This window comes from Aotus nancymaae, unplaced genomic scaffold, assembly GCF_030222135.1.
Source record: "Aotus nancymaae isolate 86718 unplaced genomic scaffold, 86718_ANA_hifiasm-v0.15.2.pri h1tg000036l, whole genome shotgun sequence".
NCBI lineage: Eukaryota > Metazoa > Chordata > Mammalia > Primates > Aotidae > Aotus > Aotus nancymaae.
This window is the reverse complement of record NW_026988450.1, coordinates 3,173,772-3,194,533: the sequence shown is the minus strand read 5'-3', so window position 1 is coordinate 3,194,533 and position 20,762 is coordinate 3,173,772. Positions and strand designations below refer to the sequence as shown.

At 35.2% G+C, this 20,762-nt stretch overlaps 1 protein-coding gene across 3 annotated transcripts in view; it reads right to left on the bottom strand.

The window, feature by feature from the left end:
* Positions 1-20,762, bottom strand: part of SNTG1 (syntrophin gamma 1) — a 758,808-nt gene that overhangs the window by 76,029 nt on the left and 662,017 nt on the right. For all 3 annotated transcript variants that reach the window (XM_064384170.1, XM_064384171.1, XM_064384172.1), the window contains 2 exons: positions 4,956-5,072; positions 3,328-3,399 (listed from right to left, as the gene is read on the bottom strand). In XM_064384170.1, the coding sequence (XP_064240240.1) occupies positions 3,328-3,399; positions 4,956-5,072 (189 nt within the window). The remainder of the gene's footprint in view (positions 1-3,327; positions 3,400-4,955; positions 5,073-20,762) is intronic.

Below are 20,762 nucleotides of genomic sequence, written 5' to 3'. Positions count from 1 at the left end.
TACCAGATGAACTTTATTACTTCATTTTTGTTATTACTGATGTAGCTTCATCATCAACATATCAGAAGGGACAGGATCTTCCTGCTTAATGGTCACAGGCCAGTTGTTCTGTGATCCAGATATTCAAATCTGACTTTTCATTAGCCTCATCTGAGGGGTCGCTTTCTGGAGGCAGAAATCTACAACTTGCACAGCTTGCCTCAGAACTGCCACCTCATGGTAGGAGAGGGTGGGGCTGTAGAAGATTCTCCTTCTGGTTTGCTCACCAGTCCCATCAATCTCACTGGCTTCCTTATCAAACTAATCATTTCCAACTGCTGATCCTGACATAGGAGAAGGCCAAAATGTAATCTGCATACAGGAAAATAAGCCATTTGGCATCAAATCCAATAGCCACGCCTCTGTTTTATGCTACAATTTTCCTTTGGGAAAGGGGAAGCTTGAAGGATGGCTTTGTGTGTCTGATGTCAAGCCACAAAGCATAAAGCACCAACATCGTACTTACTAGTGGGAGAGCGCTTCCTTAATTACATACAACAACTGAAGGTACATTTACATTGTATTTGATGTCTGAGAATACGTATCTCCAGGCCTCACTAACCTATGTAAAAATTTTCCCAAGTATAACATCACATATCGGGCCTGTCAGGAGTTTGAGGGCAAGGGGGAGGAGAGCATTAGGACAAATACTTAATGCATGCAGGGCTTGAAATCTAGATGGAGGGTGGATAGGAGCAGAAAACCACCATGGCACATGTACACCTATGTAGTAACAAACCTGCACCTTCTACACATGTGTCCGAAAACTTAAATAAAAAAAAATTCAAGTAAACTAAGGCTTATAGAAAATTTTATATAGAAAGTTAAAATGAGAAGTAGTCTTTGATTTTAATTTGGTCGGACTGTAAATATCACAGGCACTCTCAAAGACACTTCTGATGGCAGCATAAGTTAAGATGACTTTTGTAGGAGGCAATTTGGTCACATGCATTTAGTATCTTGAATATGTTAAAATATTTTTCATCATGGGATTTCCAAAGCTCAGAATTTAGACTAAAGGAAATAAGAATTTGCATAAAAGTCTCTGAGCAAAGATCAGGCCTTCCTACATATTATTATTTTGTCTCATTGACTTATTTACTATTTTTGTCTCCTTTATTGATTTACTTAACATCTAATAAAATGCAAGCTCAATTAAAGTGGTGGCATTTTCTGCATTTTTCTCAGCCACACAACAAGTGCTGAGATTACCTGGTAAATGGCAAGCACTTAATTTTCTGTTTAACCATTCAAAGAATGATTGTTGTGATGTGCCTGATAGCAAGAACAAGTGACGGGAGAAACCTAAATGTAAAACTTTAAAGTAGACTCAGTGAATACAGCCAAGTGATGGGATAGACGAAATCTGTCAAAAAGTTATCGGTGTTTTTGAAGAACATTGACTGTCATAGAAAAAAAATCTCAAGCCATATTTTTACACAGAAAAGCAGATCATGAATTGTACAATCTTACTTTGTCAAAAATTTTAACAGAGATACAAAATATTGAGTGTTTGTATATGGCGATGGAACTAAACATAATTGTTATTATTTCCTTTAAAATTGTCCTTTTTAAAGTATTATAATAAACTGCATTATGTTCTAATGTTTAAATAGCTTTTTTGTTAAAGAGAGGAATTTAAAGATAGGATTTCAAAGATCATGTAACCACTTGGAAAGTGGTTAGAAAATAATTTAAGTCTAAGTAAGAATATGTAAATACGTGATGCATTATAACTATGAAAAAGTTATGTTAGTGTATAGATAGAGAATGGACAAATGAAGCTGATTTGTTGAGGCAGTTTTCTTTCTTTCCCTCACTTCCTCCCTCCTTCCTTCCCGCCCTGCTCTCCCCTCCCCTCCCCTTCTCTCCCTCCCTTCCTGCCTTCCCTGCCCTTCCTTCCCTTCTCTCCCTCCCTCCTTCCTTCCTTCCTTCTCTCCCTCACTGTTCTTCCTTCCCTTCCTTCACTGCCTCCCTTTCTTCCCTCCCTCCCTCTCTCTTTCCTTTCTTTCTTTTCCTTCCTTCCTTCTTCTTTCTTTTTCTTTATGTCCTTCTTTCTTTTCTAATTCCATGAGTAGCTTTGCTAAAAATACACAATTAGAAAGCTATCTCATTAGTCATTTTGCCAATTATTTCAGAAAACTGGAGTTGGGTATGATCTCCTTTTCCTTGGGTAGCAGTACCTGTTTTAGAAATTGTCAGACCCCTCTTTACTAACAATACACTCAAGTATTTCAGGGAATCCTTAAACCATCGTTCCTACAAAATAACTCAAAGAATGTACAGAGATGAACAATCAATGAGTTATATTTTTAGTTGGATTTTGCACTTCAGAGAACTTCAGCTTTAATCCAAAATTCTCTGTAAGGAATAGAAACTATGAACACTTTTGAGGTAATTATATTTTGTCTCTCTGCCGTCAGATACTTTTGATGCATTTTATTGTATTTAAACTTTTTCAGCACTTTTTGCTCTGCTAAGACTTTAACCAGAAGAGAAACAGCTAAAATAAAGCACAGGGAAATTAGTTCCCCTTGGATACAGAAACAAGGTCAACCTGAGGCAGGAATCTAATTATCAATCTGTGGGGATTTCAAGCATACAAACCCTACAGTAGAAAATGAATATATATTAGTCTTCAGGTTTTATAGGTTATTCCAATTTTAATTCTTTAAAAAATTCTATGGAAACCATGTGACATTTTACAGAATTTGTGATGGCTTGCTATTGCGATAATCCTGTGGATGGCATGAAATTCAACCGATACATGACAATCGTATGTTCTTTCACATACACAAAAAGATGGTCGAGCCACGAGATTAAGAACAAAACAACAAAACTTTGCTTTGCTTTTATCTTTATATTTTCTGCATTTTCTAATTCCAGGTCTTACCCAAATCTTTTTTGCATTTCATTGAGAAAAAAAAAAAGAATTAAAAAGATAGTGGGAACAACCGACATTTAAATTCAGACTACTTTCAGCTGAACTTTCTTAACTTTCTTCTTCCTCAGTGAACTCCTGCGGAGCTTCTCCCTCGTCCCTCACCCACAGCGGGACTGCAGAGTCTGCTCGCTAGTTATTTAAGCAGATAGCCGAGTGCCAGTGCACGTCTGTGCATTCTGTATTTTCTATTTTTTGTCTAGTTTATTTTCTTTCTCTTTAATTTGTCTTTATCTTGTCTCTTCTTTCATTCCCTGAATCATTTGTTTTTGTGAGCCACTTATGAGCCCAGAGGTACTATTCGCTGAAGAAAAGTCATTCAAATACTGACTTATTATTGATCATACCTTGAGGATCTTGCACATAATCTCATAAACTGAGAATGTTTTCTCTGCTCTCGTCCAGTCCCAGGTGGTTACCTTAAGAGATAAGAAAATAATGTGTAATTTGTTTGAGAAAGTTATTTATCACTCTGTTTGATTTGCGTAAGTATGGTGAAAAATAAGCAAAACTTTCACAGATGTGTCTATTTAGTCTCTCATCGTGAAGCTATGCCCATAAAGGACCCTACGTAATACTCTTGTTTCCTCTATTCCAAGGTTTGTCACCATTTGTCTTACGCTTTCAGCAAACGATTTGTTATGTGCAACAGTTCTCCTTTGCCCAGTGTCCTTATGTATCTTAAATAATGTATGTATTCTCTACCTCTAAATACTAAATATTTACATTCCACAAACAAATTAATTTTTTTCTCTATTTACCAGTTAAATACAGAGAATACTAGACCTCAACATAGCTCTATTTTTTAAATACACACAATTTATATTGAGAAATTCCAGGATGACTGTGACATTGCAAACACACCAAAAGCGCAATGCAGCTATTTCACTTACTTAGGTTGGAAACATATGCTTACTTGTCTTGTCAAAGAAATTATGCAGAGTAGGAATAGAGTAAAATATATAAATATTAGTTTTTCCCAGTCTTCCTAGTGCTTTAAGCTTTGTGTAGACACAGACATTTAAAACAGCAGCAAGTCAGACCTGATGATTTCTAAATCCTATGTATCATTAAACCTGCAACAGACTGGTCTGCCATGAGCTATTTATATTCAATAAATATTTATTGAGTGTTTTCTGTGCTGCAAAGTACATGCTTCCAAAAGCAAGAGAGGTCCGATAGGTATCTATATATATTTAATACAAATCTCAATAACTCGAATATAGAGTATAACAGAAGATAAAAATGCTATTGATTTTGCTTAGAGAGACCCGTACAACATAGATAAATATAGTTTGACTGTCATAAATGATAGCTTAACAGAATGTATTTGTGATGTTTGCCAAGTATGGAATCCTCTAATTTAAACTAACAACCTGAGACTTAACATCATCTTATGGAATTACCACTAGGGTGAGATAGATTTAATAACAGCTAGACAAGATGCTAGCATTTTGAGATTTCCTATTATTCTTTGCTAATAATAAATTACTAGTAATTAAAAGTACTGAATACATTTTTTAAAACTTTCAAAAAATCCTTTGAAAATAAGTTTAGTAAACATCATTCACGTAGAGCTCTAAAACAGTTTACTCTTTTTTATTCCACTTCTGATATATTAATTTCTTTAATTTTTATTCAATGAACAAAATACACTGAAATATGCTTGAAAATGCTTCTTAAAATCTCCTTTCCCATGTCTTCATGGGATTTTTAACAGCATTATAATTTGATCCATTATTTTATAGGTTTATTATTTATAGATAACTAATTTCCAGACTTTTCCAGGGTGATAAAGCAAATGTTTAATGTCAGAAAATATATTTTTAGTAAGTTAAATCAGATAAACTGGTTTCTATTTTTTCTCTATCATATTTTTAAAAATATTGATAGTATACTATTTGATGTTTTTAAGTTGGTGTCAATCTGTTGTGATAATATGGAAAAGACCAATACACTTGGATAAAACAGTTACCGGAGGTGCCAGAAACTTGTACAGACATGAGCCCCTCAGGGCCAGGAAGGTCGGGGAGTACACTCTGTCCTGAAGGGGGTCTTGCTCCCGGGCCTCACACCAGCCCATGTAGACAATCTGCAAGAAAATGGAGTGCAATCAACTGTCAAAAACTTTTTATTTTAGATACCTTATGTCTAAAAGATATTTAGATATAAATATCAAAAATACTTTACATATTTTTCATGCAGTATTATAAACTCCCATAAAATTATCACATTGATTGATGCAATAAAGTACATTAAACCAGATTTACCTTCAGTAAATGAATGTAAACCTCTCATGAGAATTTCTTATATGTTTCCATCAGCATTTATCCAGGGTTTATTTATGCCATCCAACCTGCCATGGATTATATTTCCCACTCTACCAATTCTTACAGAAAAAAATATTTATTTGTAATAGAATTCATTGACGGATCCCACCTGTTTACCAGTCACTGACATTTTATTAATTGGGAATGTGCTTCAATACACAATGTTAAAGTGAGTAAAGGAAGCAAGTCAGAGAGACATCTTACGGCGTTACCACTAGGGCGGTGCAGTACTTCTCCTCTGTGCCTGACAGGGGAGAATTATAAATGTCCTCCTTTAATCACTGACCTTCCATGAATACAATTTATGCTAGTGTATTCCTATATTGAATGGCATAAAACTAACTCTTTAGCCGCTAGTGCTTAAACAGGTGGATCGATTTCCAAACGAAGATTTTGTGAGATAAGCCACTCCTTTCTTTATGATCTGACTTTTTTAAGAGTCAAACATACACATAAATGCTTAATAAATGATTATGACATTTCTAACAACATATTCACATGGTTTCCATTTCTTTCTCATCACAACTCTATGTGCAAGGATATATTTCTCACTTTATATAATTTATATTGGCTTTATGGTTGGCGGAGTTAATTCCCCTCCTTAGACATTGTTTTTCTTTTTGTTTTTTGGCTCATGAGACCTTCTATCATCAATAGGATATCAATGAACGGGACACAAGTAGAGTTACTTTAGTATCTTGTGCTTTTGCCATTACCATGAAAAACTCATACCTAGGATAGGAACACGTACAGCAGACCAGAGCCCAGCTTAACACCTGGACCAAGCCCAGCTAGCTTCATGCTGGTGGCTAATGACAAACAGTTCACTTTCAGAGAGAAAGAAATACTTATTGTTGTATTTCAGCTAGAATGGGGGCGGTTTGTTGTACAGCATTAATGTGGTAACTACTGACAAATAACAATGCAAGAATTTGAAATGCAAGTTTTGGAATATTTCTGTTGTCTATTCATAGATCCCATCTTCTTTCCATTAATTATATTTACCCTTTAAAATAATTAGACTGTTCACCATCTCATTATCTCAGTTTGTCTTACAATAAGGCTCTGAGCTATAAAGTCCCTGAATTAATGAATTAAGGGATTGCGATTTAAATAAATTAGCTTAACAAATGAATCAAACTTGGTACAAGTTAGAATTTGAATTTGACCCAAATGCCTTGCTCTTCTAATTATCTAATGTATTCTGTAATCTTTTAGATTACTAACATATGCATTACATAGAGATTTCACTGGTTAATAATAACATAATAAGAACCAGCTATAATAATTGATTATTTTGTATTGCTTACATGGTCAGGTATAGTTGATCAGATAACATGACAGTTTTGAAAGAGTAAATGAAGCGTAACAGATAACCATCCCATAAAGAAAAGTATGACTTGGTTTAATAAATATTTAATGTGTCGAAATAATTACATGAGTTAAAAATGAAAGGATATGACAGTTTACACTTCCAGTATCTGCATACTAGAGAATATAGGTAACCCACCATCTAATGTTACCTCAGGAAACTGGAAAAAATATGCTTAAAGCACTAGATATTTTATAAGATATTAAAGAACAACAAGGAAAAAATTAGAGTAATCTGAAAATTGAGAGAGTTTAATCGTTAATACAAATGTGGGATCAATTTTTGCCATATAAGCACTTTCTATACAGAAATGTCACATGAGGGACTCAGCTACACTGGTGAATCTCACAGGTTTGGAACAAAACATTAAAGTCCAGAATTCTCCACATGTGAAGGTCTTAGTAAACATGCTCTGCTTTTAGTTAGGATCAGAAATAATAACATCCTAATAACAAAGTTAAGGCAGAAGTCATCAAGCCCTTGCAAAGACTGGAGCTCAGATTTAAGCCACTGAAATGATCCAGAAAATGTCAAGCTTGAAATGGTTTATGATGACCCTAGAGTTCTCTCAGGCTCCTGACTAAAGAAAATAGAAATCCTTTCTGGATGACGATAGTATTACTTGTATCAGTAGATTTTCATAAGAACTGTTTCTTGGAACAGAATAAAAATAATCAAGAATATAAGGAAATAAAACCTCATAAAGTACATCAGGAGGAAAACATGGCAAATAACAATGGACAGCAGAACTGAGTATTTAGTCATTTCAGATATGGAAATTTTCTGATACAGACATTAATTTAACTAGGTTTGCTATATATAAGAATATAAGATACAAGATTGAAATTTTCATCAGAGTACATCTGAGATAATAGATTATAAATTGTTCCCATTAGAAATTATACAAATATTTATAAAACATACAGTTGGGTTTAACAACGTATTAAAAAACAGCTAAGAAATAGTTAGTGAATAGAAAGATGGCTCAATAAAAAATTTCTAGAATAATGATTGGAGACAAAAGTTTAGGAAAACATACATGAGAATAAGAGAAAAAGGTGTTACAGTGAGAAACATAAAACTTCCAATTTGAGTCCCAACCCAAGCACAACAAAGAAAGGGAATGAACAGAGGTATATTTAAAGAGATGATGGTGAAGAATTTTCCCAAACAGATAAAAATAAGTCAATACACAGATTCAGAAGACAAGCAAAACAAAAGCTAGATAAATATAAACACACCAAGGCACTTCAGCGTGAGTCTTCAGAAAACCAAAGACAACAAAGAACACTGTAAAAGTGACAAGAAAACAAACAAACAAAAAAAAAAAAACAAAAAAAAAACAAAAAATTCTCTTTACAGGAATAATAATTGGATTGGAAAGTGACTTCTCAAAAGAAACAAGAAAAAATAGAATATTATGGAACATGAACTTCAATTATAGAATAAAAATGACAGCCAATCTAAGATGTTATACATAGCAAAACTACTTTTTTAAGATGAAGGTGAAATTCAGACTTCTATAAACATGTAGACTTGGAGTGTTAAAATCAGCACTGAAGGAATAAGCAAAATGGAGTGTTCAGAAGGATAAAATGATGAGTTCGTGTCCGTCGTAGGGACATGGATGTACCTGGAAACCATCATTCTCAGCAAACTGACACAAGAACAGAAAATCAAACACCGCATGTTCTCACTCATAGGTGGGTGTCAAACAATGAGAACACATGGACAGAGGGAGGGGAGCATCACACACTGGGGTCTGTTGAGGGGAACTAGGGGAGGGCAGCGGGGGGCGGGGAGTTGAGGAGGGATAACATGCGGAGAAATGCCAGATATAGGTGACGAGGAGGAAGGCAGCAAACCACATTGCCATGTACACACACCTATACAACAATCTCGTATGTTCTTCACGTGTACCCCAGAACCTAAAACGCAATAAGATATATATATATATATATATATATATATATATATATATATATATATATATATAAATGGAAAGGCAAAAAAAAAAAAAGAAATACAGAAGAGAAAGAGGGAGTGGAAGGGTTGAAATTTTTACATAAATTTATTATTAACTGTAACAAGACAAAGACATCAGAAACTGAATAGGAGATAGGTTTGTTTAAAGTGATCTAAATTTCTTACATAGAAGGATGATATCAGTAACATTTAACATTATATTTTAGTAGTTAAAGATATATTTTGTAATCTCTAGCTATTTCAAATGTAAAAGTGGTAATCTCTAAAGTAATCTCTCTGTACAAGTGTATAAAAGAGTAAATAGTTTGAAATTTTTTGGAATAAGAACCCTTAATATTCTTAAAATCTTACAGAAGAAATTTTGCAGATTTTTATGTGGTATGTCTTTCACATCCTACCATAGAAAGTAAAACTATATTTCCATTATAGAAAATCAAATTACAATTTAAAAATATATATTTATGAATTCACTTAAAATAACAAAGATTAGCCCCTTACATCTTAATGTGAATAACTCATTTTATGAGAAAAACTCCCAAAAATTTTAGCAAGAAGAGTGGCAATGTGTAGATTAATGTCTGTTTAATGGAAGGCAGATGATCTCTGATATGTTTCTTCATTCATTCTCTTGTGATACCACACATGGTTTTGCTTCTGGAACACTTTCACTTTATACCTATAAAGGAATTAGAGTGAAAAAGGCAAATACCATCTACATTTTGTTATGAAAATAGTTTTGAACTTCCAGATCCTCTAAAAGTATGCAAAGAACATTCAAGGGTCTACAAAATACTCTGGGCCACTGTTGTAAAGTGAGAACTTTAGAAAATGTGATCTTTCAGCTAATCATTTACTAGAAGTATAAAAAGAAAAGTAACTACTTTAGTGAAATATGTTGAAACTTAAAAATAAATACACAGAAAAAAATAAACAATTTGTTTATAATCAATCCCCAAAGAAAAGGAGATTAAAACGAAACAAATGTGACAGAAAAATGTAAGGCACAGGGTAAGGTGTCAGAATGTAAGCAAAATAAGGTATTAGTTATACGGCAGGTAAATAGAATAAATGTGCTCATATCTATATATATATATATATATATAGAGAGAGAGAGAGAGAGAGAGAGAGAGAGAGAGAGAGTCTTACTCTATCAACCAGGCAGAATTACAGCCATCACGGTTCACTGCAGCCCTAACATGACCTCCCCAGCTCAAGTGATACTCCTGCCTCAGCCTCCTGAGTAGGACTACAGGCACCCACACTACCACTCCTGGCTAATCTTTTTATATTTTGTAGAAACAAAGTTCAGCTATGTTGCCCAGGCTGGTCTTGAACTTCTGACCTCAAGAGATCTGCTCACAGCCTTCTAAAGTGCTGGGATTGCAAGAATGAGCCATCATGCTTGGCTTCTTATAAAGGATTTTACACTACAATTAAAAAAAAAAGTAAATAAAATAAAACAAAAACAAAAGCAAAAGGAAAACCCTATATTCTGTCTCTGTAAGGCATATCTAAAACTTAAGAGTACAGAAAATTGGTCAACAAAAGAATAAAAAAAATGATATCAAACAGAGACCAAAATCCAATTGATTTAGCAATACTGATATTAGAAAATGTTGATCTAAGGCAAAAATCATTTCTAGAAATTAAAAGGCATTTCATAATGATAGTGTCAAACCTATGAAAAAGATATAATATGCTTGGATTTTTATATCTGATAACATACCTTTATTTTATTTATTTTTATTTATTATTTTTTTTTGACACAGAGTCTCCCTCCGTTGTCCAGGCTTCAGTGCAGTGGAGTGATCTCGGCCCAATGCAACCTCCACCTCCTGGGTTCGAGCAATTCTCCTACCTCATCCTCCCAAGTAGCTGAGATTACAGGCACCCGCCACCAAGCCCAGCTAATTTGTATTTTTAGTAGAGGTGGGATTTTACCATGTTGGCCAGCTGGTCTCAAACTCCTGATCTCAAATGATCCGCCTACCTCGGCCTCCCTAAGTGCTGGGATTACAGGTTTGAGCCACTGCACCCAGCCTGATAACATACCTTTAAAATATATGAAACGAAAACTGATGCACCTACAAAAAAAGAAATGAACAGACTGATAATGGTAGAACAAGTTTACCAAAATTCATTGAATAACTAATAAAATAAGAGTTAAAAATCCATCTAGCCACAAAAGTTTTGATCAATTCAATTAATACAATCTGCTGAATTTATTACATTTAAGACACTTGACTCAACAAAAAAATTGAGCACAAATTATTTTCAAGTGAACTGGAAATGACAAGAGGTGATTACAACTTTATAATAATTATATGACTAGATTTAGGTAATAAAACAGGTATTAAATATGTTTTGTCATCCAAATAACATGTGGTGTTCTAAATAGAATTAAATGAAAGAGCAATATGCACAAAACATTAGAATATCCCCTCCAAAATATTTGAAAATTAAGCAACGTATTTCCACAGATCGAAGGAGAAATCAAAAATGAAGTTAAGGCTGGGTGAGGTGGCACACGCCTGTAATCCCAACACTTTAGGAGGCCGAGGTGGGTGGATCACATGAGGTCGGGGGTTTGAGACTAGCCTGACCAACATGAAGAAACCCCGTCTCTACTAAAATATAAAATTAGCCAGGCGTGGTGGTGCATGCCTATAATCCCAGCTACTCGGGAGGCTGAGGCAGGAGAATTGCTTGAACCCGGGAGACAGAGGTTGCTGTGAGCTGTCTCGAAAAAAAAATGAAGTTAAAAAATAGTTTGAACTAAAAGACAATGAAATATGAAATATCAAACTTGAGAGATTCAACAAAGGCTATTCTTAGGCTTTTATACCTTACATATATGCATTTTTTAAAATCTGAACATCTGTAATTCAGGAATCTAGATTAAGAAGTTAGAAAAACTTTAGGAAGAGAGAGAGAAAGTGTGATAGAGAAAGACCCAAAAGAAAGAAAAAAAACACAAAGACAATATTGAATGCAGGCACTAATGAAATAGAAAAAATATTTACAAATGGGTGTTCAGCAAAACAAAAAATAATTGTCAATAGAGAATGATAATATAAATACTCAGGGCAAACATCAACATAAATTATTAATATCCATGATATCAGATTCTACAGATATTATAATTATGTTAGAAGGATCTTATACATAATATTTTGTGAGTTACTTTTAAAATTTAAATGAGTCACCAGGTGCGGTGGCTAATGCCTGTAATCCCAGCACTTTGGGAGGCCAAGGAGGGTGGATCACTTGAGGTCAAGAGTTCAAGAGCAGCCTGGTCAATATGGTGAAACTCTGTCTCTACGAAAAATACAAAAATTAACCAGGCTTGGTGGCAGATGTCTGTAATCTCGGCTACTGGGGAGGCTGAGGCAGGAGAATCACTTGAACCCGGGAGATGAAGGTTGCAGTGAGCTGAGATGGCACCACTGCACTCCAGCCTGGGCAACAGAGCAAGACTCCATATAAAAACAAAATTAAATTAAATATGTTAATTCTTAGACAAATGTCAGAATAGATGCAGAAAGAAATTTGTTTTAAATAAAGAATCCTATAGTTATTAAAGTAATTTAATCTGGGATTTAAAAACATTCAAAAAAAAAAAAAAAAAAAAAAAAGCTTGAGGACCCCTGTGAATCTTTTAATTTCTATTAATTGTTTTTTTAAAATGATCTAAATTCTTGTAAAGTCTTCCAGATAGTAGAATAAAAGGGTAATCAGTCCAAACTTAATTTATGGACTGCCGTAACTGTACATGAATGAGTGAACAATGAGAATGAATCTCAAGGAACAGCACCTGACAAGAATATTCATGAAAAGAGAAATTTACATTTTAATCATTGTTTACATGAGGTCTTAATTGATTAATTAAATAAATATAGTGAGATTTAAAAGCATTAATATAACTCACAAAATGAACCAAATGAACTATTAAAATCACGTACTCAAAAATGTAGAAAAAGTGATGCAATTCAACATGTATTTATGATAGTGTTTTTAAAAATAGAAATTATCTTTAAAATACAATTTTTAAAAATTCATAATCCAAATAAGGATATTAGTATTTTCTAAAAATGTATTTGATGGTGAATTAATTAAACTATTCCTTGGAGATCAGTAACGAAAGAGAAATTTCTACTACCACCACTAATAATTAATAATTTTCAACTTTTACCCAATGTGGTGAGGAAAGAAAAAGAAATTAAATGTTAGGTATAGTAGATACAACAAGGTCATCATTGTTGTCAATAATATGAATCTACATATAGAAAACACAAAACTTTTAAATAAACAATTAAACTATTTTGTAAATTTCTCAATCCTGCCAAATACATTTTTTTTCCAAAATAAATTGTATTACTGAGTAACCTAAACTAACAGTAAAAAAGTAGAAATTTTGAAATTCAACAATTAATAATAATATGGACTAAAACTAAAACAGAAAAGCCAGTAGGAAAGTGGGCAAGAGCGTTAATGGGGATTTTCAGAAAAGAGATTTTGGCCATTCAACTTAGAGAAATTATTCAACCAAAGTGCTCATCAAAGAAATGCAATTTAAAACCATTGTTGTATATCCTGTGTTTATCTTCCAAAGCTACAAATAAAAAGACAGAAAGAGCTAAATTGTGGTGAGGAACTGTTGTAATGGAGAACCTCCAACACGGCGATGAGATTGACTCCTCCCTTTTTTTTTTTTTTTTTTATGAGAAGGAGTCTCCTCTGTTGCCCAGGCTGGAGTGCAGTGGCTCAGTCTCGACTAACCGCAACCTCTGCCTCCGATGTTCAAGTGATTCTCCTGCCCCAGCCTCCCGAGTAGCTGGGATTACAGGTATATGCTGTGACGCCCACCTAATTTTTGCATTTTTAGTAGAGACGGGATTTCACCATATTGGCCAGGCTGGTCTTGAACTCCTGACCTCAAGTGATCCACCCGCCTCCGACTCCACACTTCTCATGTAAACTGAACACCATTGTGTTCAAGTGCACTAAAGAAGCATGTGTACCCAAGCGTTCACAGAGGCGTTCTCCTTAGTAGTCCCAACTACGTGCCAATGTGGAAAATATCAATAAACTGTACGTCCAATATATATTCTGTAGATGAATACGGTAACACACTGTGTCATAGTAAGAGTATACAGCAAGTAAAACTATTAAATTATAGTTACATGGAACAACATGAATGCCTCTCAAGGAACATAATGTTAACGAAAAGAAACCAATACAGAGTCATACATATTTATGAATCTATTCAAATAAACTATAGTATCTGGAAAGCATTCACGACTGGAAAGAAAAAAGTAGTATAGCAAAGCAAGGCCATTATTGCCAAGCCTTTCAAGATAACAGTTACATAAGAAGAAAGCAAGTCAGTTGTGTAAAGTAGGGACCAGGCAGCACAATGGCTAGCAATCGACTTTAACTGACATGTAGCTTGTCTACAGGGGTTTGAGGTTTTTTTGTTTGTTTGCTTTTTAATGATTAAACGGTATGCCTAAGTTTTAGGAATTTTCTATACATGCATTATATTTTATTAAATCCTGTTTTTAAAATGTCATACAATGTGTATCATTAACAGTTTTATACCAATATTTAATTCAAATAATGTAGAGTTCTGTAAATTCTATAGGAAAAAGCGATTCTAACAAATATGGTTAGATTGTCATTCTGGGGCCATTGTAATAAGATGAAATTTTAGTTATTAATAATTGTATCCCCATAAGCATTATTTCTCAATTAAGTCAGACTTTCTAGTTTTAATTCAGTCTGATAAAACTCACAGTTTCTCTAGTAATGTCTCCTCTGTATTGGCAAGAAAGAAAAAAGAGAATGCCGTGGTACATATAATCATAAAAAATAAAATGTTCGAGACTTAAGACTATGACATTTGAGTTTGTTGTGTCTTCCAACCTCTATAATTTTCTGCAGGTTGAAATATTAAGAGTGGCATACTATTATTCTTCAAAACCTATCATCATTGTATGCAATTTTATTATTTTGAACTGAGTTTAACTTTGGGAACGAGCTGAGAATATACCTAATAAAAATGGGATTATCGGATCTGTAAGGGATATTTCGACATGTTTGCTCTCTGAGTCAAACATTCACCTTCCCATTTACTATGCCAAACAGAGAAAGGGAGTTCTTTTCAATTGCGCTCAGACGCCAAAAAGTAATTTTCCTTTTCCATCATTGCCAGGACTTGGGTACAATAGTTACACAGTGGGGGAGACATACAGCACTTTCAGTATGTTCGTTTATGAGTATCTCAGAAAATAATAATTCTGAAGAAAAACTGTACCTCTTAATCTCTAGAAAAAATACAAAAATGGGAATTATAGGCATAATAGAAATAGGATGCTTTGGAAACAAGTAGAATTAAAAAGAGAATTTCCCTAGCACATTAAATGACAAGAGCCCAGAACCTAAAATACAATTAAAAAAAAAGAAGAAAAATATTTTCAATAAAATGTTAAATTAAAACTTGAATAATAATAATAACAGCAGTGTAGGTAACTGTTAAATTGAACCATCTGAAACACTGATATTCCATGGGTTTTACCTATAAAGAAACCAACTGTATAAAGTTCAACCTCAAAAAAAAAAAAAAAAAAAAAAAATGACAAGAAGACTTCCTAATATCTATCATTTTAAGATAACTAATTTGGAAGTTTGTCCACTTTAAATTAAACATGTAATTATCACAAAACATGCCCAAAACGTGAAGCCTGTACTACACAGCAGTAATTTATTTCTTATTTTAAATTTATTTTAGTTTGTTATTTTTTCTCCAGTAGACTTCACTTTATAAAAAGGTTTTGAGTTCACAACAAAACTGAGTAGAAAGCACAGAGTTCCCATCTACCGCTTGCCCTAACCTGCACGGCCACCCCATTGGCAATATCCCCTACCAGAATGAAGCCAAATTGCCATTTGTGTGTGTGTGTGTATATATACACATGCACATATATATACATATATATACACACACACAAATATATATATATTTTTTGATGAGGTGCTTGTTCAGGTATTTCGCCTGTTTCTAATCAGGATGTTTCCTTTCTAATTGTTGACTTTTAAGAGTTCTCTGTATAGTTCAGGTAACAGTTCCTCATCAGTTTTGCCAGTACCATCTGTGGAAAATGTCTTTTTATTGTATTCTCTTTCCTTTTTCAAATATTAGTTAACTACACTTGTGTACATCTCTTTCTGGTCTTTCCATTCAGTTTCTTTGAGATATTGTCTAGCCTTTCACCGAACACAACACCATCTTGATTACTATCACCTTGTATTAAGACTTGAGGCTGGGTAGTATGAGCTGCCTGACTTTACTCTTCTCCTTCAATATGGTGTTGGCCATTCTGGGTCTTTTGCCTCTCCATATAAACTTTAGAAATAGTTCGTTGATAAGAACCACATTATAGTGATTACATTTGTATATTTATCCCAGTTTTTGGAAGACAACAGGAAGGAGGGAACACTTAAGGTGTTTTATAAGGAGGAATCAACATAACATGTAACAACATGTTCATAATAAATAACAAAACTGAAAAAAGGGCAAATTTTTGCAGTCTAATTATTATAGCACACTAAGTCTTTTACTTTTATTAAAACAAACCTGCAAATATATCTGTAAATTTTTTCAGATAAAGTGAAGATAGACAGCTTGCTAGTCTAATATGATACCGTGGCTTTTGGTCCAGGAACATCAGCATCATCTGAGATCCTGCGAAAATGCAAATTCTAAGGTCTTAACCCAGACCTACTGAATCCAAAAGAAGCTTTAGGGGTGGAACCTACCTCTCAACATGTTGATGAACTTTCCAAATGACACAGATCCTGACTCAAGCTTGGTCTTGTAATTTATGCCTACGTCAGGGAGAAGGCCATCTAATTATGTTGTAATTCCAACAGCAGGTAAGGCTGTGTATTAATGAGAACTGTGTTTGTTACTTAAGACAGAGAAAACCGTAATGAAAATGTCCTCGCACTTGAAAGAGAAAAAGAAATGATGGGCTCTTGATAAACATGGTATTTCCAAATAGGACATGTTGAACCACTTTATTACAAATCAATTCTTCTTCAGGAACAATGATTAAAACAGGGAAATAATCATTGTTAAGGAGGATCAAACATTTTAGAGAGTGCTGCAGTGTTACCAAGGCAACACAGACTTGACCAGCCAAGCTCCCCGGGAAGAGAAAAGCTCAGAGCTGTGCATCCCCTCCAGAGACACTTTTCCCCTCGGCATTTCCTCATTGTAAAATCGTTGCTAAGAGGCTAAAACGGTGAATCCCAGTAATTTCAAAGGACTAAGTAACACATATTTGATATTTACACCCTCCTAGAGAAAAATATCAGCAAGATATAACACCGGAGGAAAAATAAGTGAGTAATAACCAACACCTTATAAAGGCTGCAGCCTACGATTCCACAAGCCCTTAATAAGCCCACAGTCCTTAGTTCTCTCATTAGAATGAGATAAATTGTACCCGTGATTTTATTTTGCCGGGAATAAAAGTAAATTCTCTCTGGAAGAAACTAACATCTGTATGAACCTCAGATTATGTCTATGTATTTATATGCAATGTCTTTTCTTGAAACAAAATTTATAAGCTATACAAGGAGACAAGAATATAATTTTACAAACCAGAAGTTAAAATGGATAAGAGGGAAAAAAGCCACACACACATGAGACATTTACATTTTCAAACATTAGGTGGCTATATAGAAAATTATTTTCAATAAAAATGACAAAATAGTAAAATGGATACCTACAAATAAAAATAGAATAACTAAAACTATAAACCCAAAATATGAATTTACCAGTTTATATATAGTTGAGGAGAAGAGCAAATAATTAAGAGAATTTAACCATTAATGTATACAAAATAAACATAACAATTATGTTCTATATTAAAAAGAACGTATTGCTGCTCTTTGATGCATGTGTACTAGCAGAAGTTTAAATGTTATAACTAAAAGCAGCCGAGGGTTGGCATGGTGGCTCAGGCCTTTAATCTCGGCACTGGGAGGCGAAGGTGGGCGGATCGCTTGAGCCCAGGAGTTTAAGTGGGCAACATAGTGAGACCTCATCTCTTAAAAAAAAAAGCAACTGGGCAAAGCAGGTGTTTCTCTAGGCCACTACAGTCTAAAGCACCTACAAAAGGCAAGCGCGTCATGTTAAAATTACTTGCCAAGGAGACCTGGCTTGGTAGCACTGTCACCCCATAATACTCCTCCTCCTGCAGAACTCAAGAATTAATCTCAAGTCTCTAAATCAAGGGAGGGGTGCATGTACCTCACAAATTTCAGTTGATCTGTGAACAACCCAGGGGTTTGGGACACAAATCCCCTACCACAGCACAGTTAAAACTCAATGTATAACTTTTGACATCCCCCAAAATGTTACTATTAATAGCCTACTGCTTACTGGAAGCCTAACTGAAAATATAATCAGGAGATTCACACATATTTTGTTAGTTCTATATCATATAGATTGTATTCATAAAGTAAGCTAGAGAAAAGAAAATGTAATTAAGAAAATCATAAGGAAGAGAAAATACATTTACTATTATCTAAGTTGGAGTGGAACATCATCAAACTCTTCACCTTCATTGCCTTCATGTTGAGCAGGCTGAGGAGGAGGGGGAGGAGGAAGAGGAGGCGTTTGTCTTGCTGTCTCAGGGGTGGCAGAGGTGGAAGAAAATCCACCTATTTGTGGACCTCGATGTCCAAACCTATGTTGTTCAAGTGTTCAAGGGTCAACTGTGCAATCATCTTCCTGTTTCACTTGGCTTCTTATTCTTTCAGACAGGGAGGTCCACAGCACCTAACAAATCCAGACATCTGCTTTGATGCTTCCAGGAGATTTCTGACAAAAATGCATCCGTAGTGATGACATTGCGCGGCCACTGAAACCACTGTTCACACCGCTGTTGTCTTCCCTCGGCATCCAGGGCACCCGTCTAACAGCTGGATTTCCCTGTGGAGCCTTGGGGTTCAGCCACGATGGACTCATTTGCTTTCAAAGATGGAGACATCCTTTACTCTCCTTTCATGGTTCCCCATTCAGGGGCACCACTCCTAGTGCTCAAAGCCGTTCAAATAGCAAGCCAGACCAAGTCTCATCACAGCCACTGATGCTCTGCGATACCCAGGTTTACCCTTTTGGGAACCAGGGCTCGGCCTCCTCTTGGCTCTCCAGGGCAGCAAGCAAACCTTCCCTCTGTCCCTTCCAGAAAATGCATCCCTCCCCAGCCCTATTGTAACTGTGAGTTACTCACTGTTTGATAGACATTTCATCAGGTAATTTTATTTTTGTCAGTTTCTACGAGCCTTTTCCTGTGTTACTATTTCCCTAAGAGGAATCTTAATAAAGTAAATTTCAGAAAGAACTTCAAGTGGAAAAGAAGTTACAAAATGAACTAAATATAACGCGCGTGCTCTGGGGAAGGGCACGTAGTCAGTTGTGAGTTTACAAATGAACCTGTTGTCATTTTATATCAGCCATAGAAACCATCTCCTTCCCCTCTTGCCAGCTGCTTCCCTGAAAACCACTGCTGAGCCAGCAGTCACTGCAGCAGCGCAAAGTCCCTCAAATGGGGAGTCCACAGCAATTACCCTGATTTGTCATCACAGAGGGCTGGCTATAAAACCTCCTTCAAGACATTGAAATTAAGCAGTTTGGGACTATGCCAGGGCCTTTTGGAGAGTAGCAATCAGGAAAGAAAAAAGAGACACTAGTGTCAACATGAGAAAGCAGGTAGCCTTGGAGCAGTGAGCTAAAAGAAATAGGATGGCTATTTTCTGTCGACATGTTTCAGTGTTATCTAAAATGCATTCTTTATCCTAGGTTGACTTTTCCCTGACAATTAAAATAATTCCAGGCCATCTACATCCACGAGAAAGAGTTAAACCCAAGGTTACTTGTTTGGCTTTTTGCCAAGAGAAATATCAAATGTAAAGGCATCCACAGTTTCCACATATAAAAATGACATTTTCAGATGATTGGTAACCTGAACGCTTTTTCTCCTCCATCCTCCATTCTCTGCAAAGGACAGTAATTCATTCAGGCCTCCGTCATAAGCCCTGGACACACAGCAGGAAACCAAAAAGGCGGAAACACCTGTGACAATGTAACTTTGATTCTACTTCAGAAGAATGAGAAAATAAAGACAAAAGTAAAATACATATTATGTTAAAGAGTAAGAACTGCAAATAAATAAATCAAGGAAAAGAAGAGAGAAAATACTGGGAAGGACTGAAACTGTAGCTGCAATTGCCCTAACGTCTCACCAATGGGACATTCAAGCATAGGCTTAAAGGAAGTGAGTTACCCGTATGGACATCTGAAGGAAAATCATCAAGCCTGAGGGATCAGCAAGGCATAGGCTGAAATGCAAGGGCTCACCAGGACGATCCGGGGGATGATGAGTCCATTATGGTTACTGAAAAAGTGTTTGAAGACAGTAGTTGATAATGAGATAAAACAGGATGTGACCTCAGTTGCACACATCCTTGTAGGTCCGTGAAAGACCTTTGGCTTTAGTCTGAGTCACAGGGCAAGCCATTGGAGGGTTTGAATAGAGGAGACACGGAATTGGATGTGTGTTTTCACTGGATTGCTTGCCTGAAGAAAAGGGGGAAAAAAGAAGCAAGAAGGCCTGTTTAGAATGCTCTTGTAGCAAAGCAGATGAGAGATGATAGAGGCTTAAAACATTGGTAGCGGGGAAGCCTTTAGAGAGCAGTTTAACCTTGGATACATTTTGAAAGTAGAATTTTACCTCTGGTGTGAAATAAAAATGGGAGTTCAGGGTGACAGAAAGTTTTTGATCCTTGCAGTCAGAAGAATGGAGGAGGCCATTAAAATATAGGATTTTTAGAAAACCAGCTTTGGAGAAAAAACCAGGAGCTCTGTTTCAGATATTTTAGACTGTATTAAGTTTAGAAAGAAATGGAAAACACGAAGAAACAAGTTCGGTACACCATTCTGGAGTTCTAAGGCATGTCTAGTCTTGTGGTATAGAATACTCAGTTTAAGGCTGTATCATCAGTTTAAGACTGGTATCTAAAG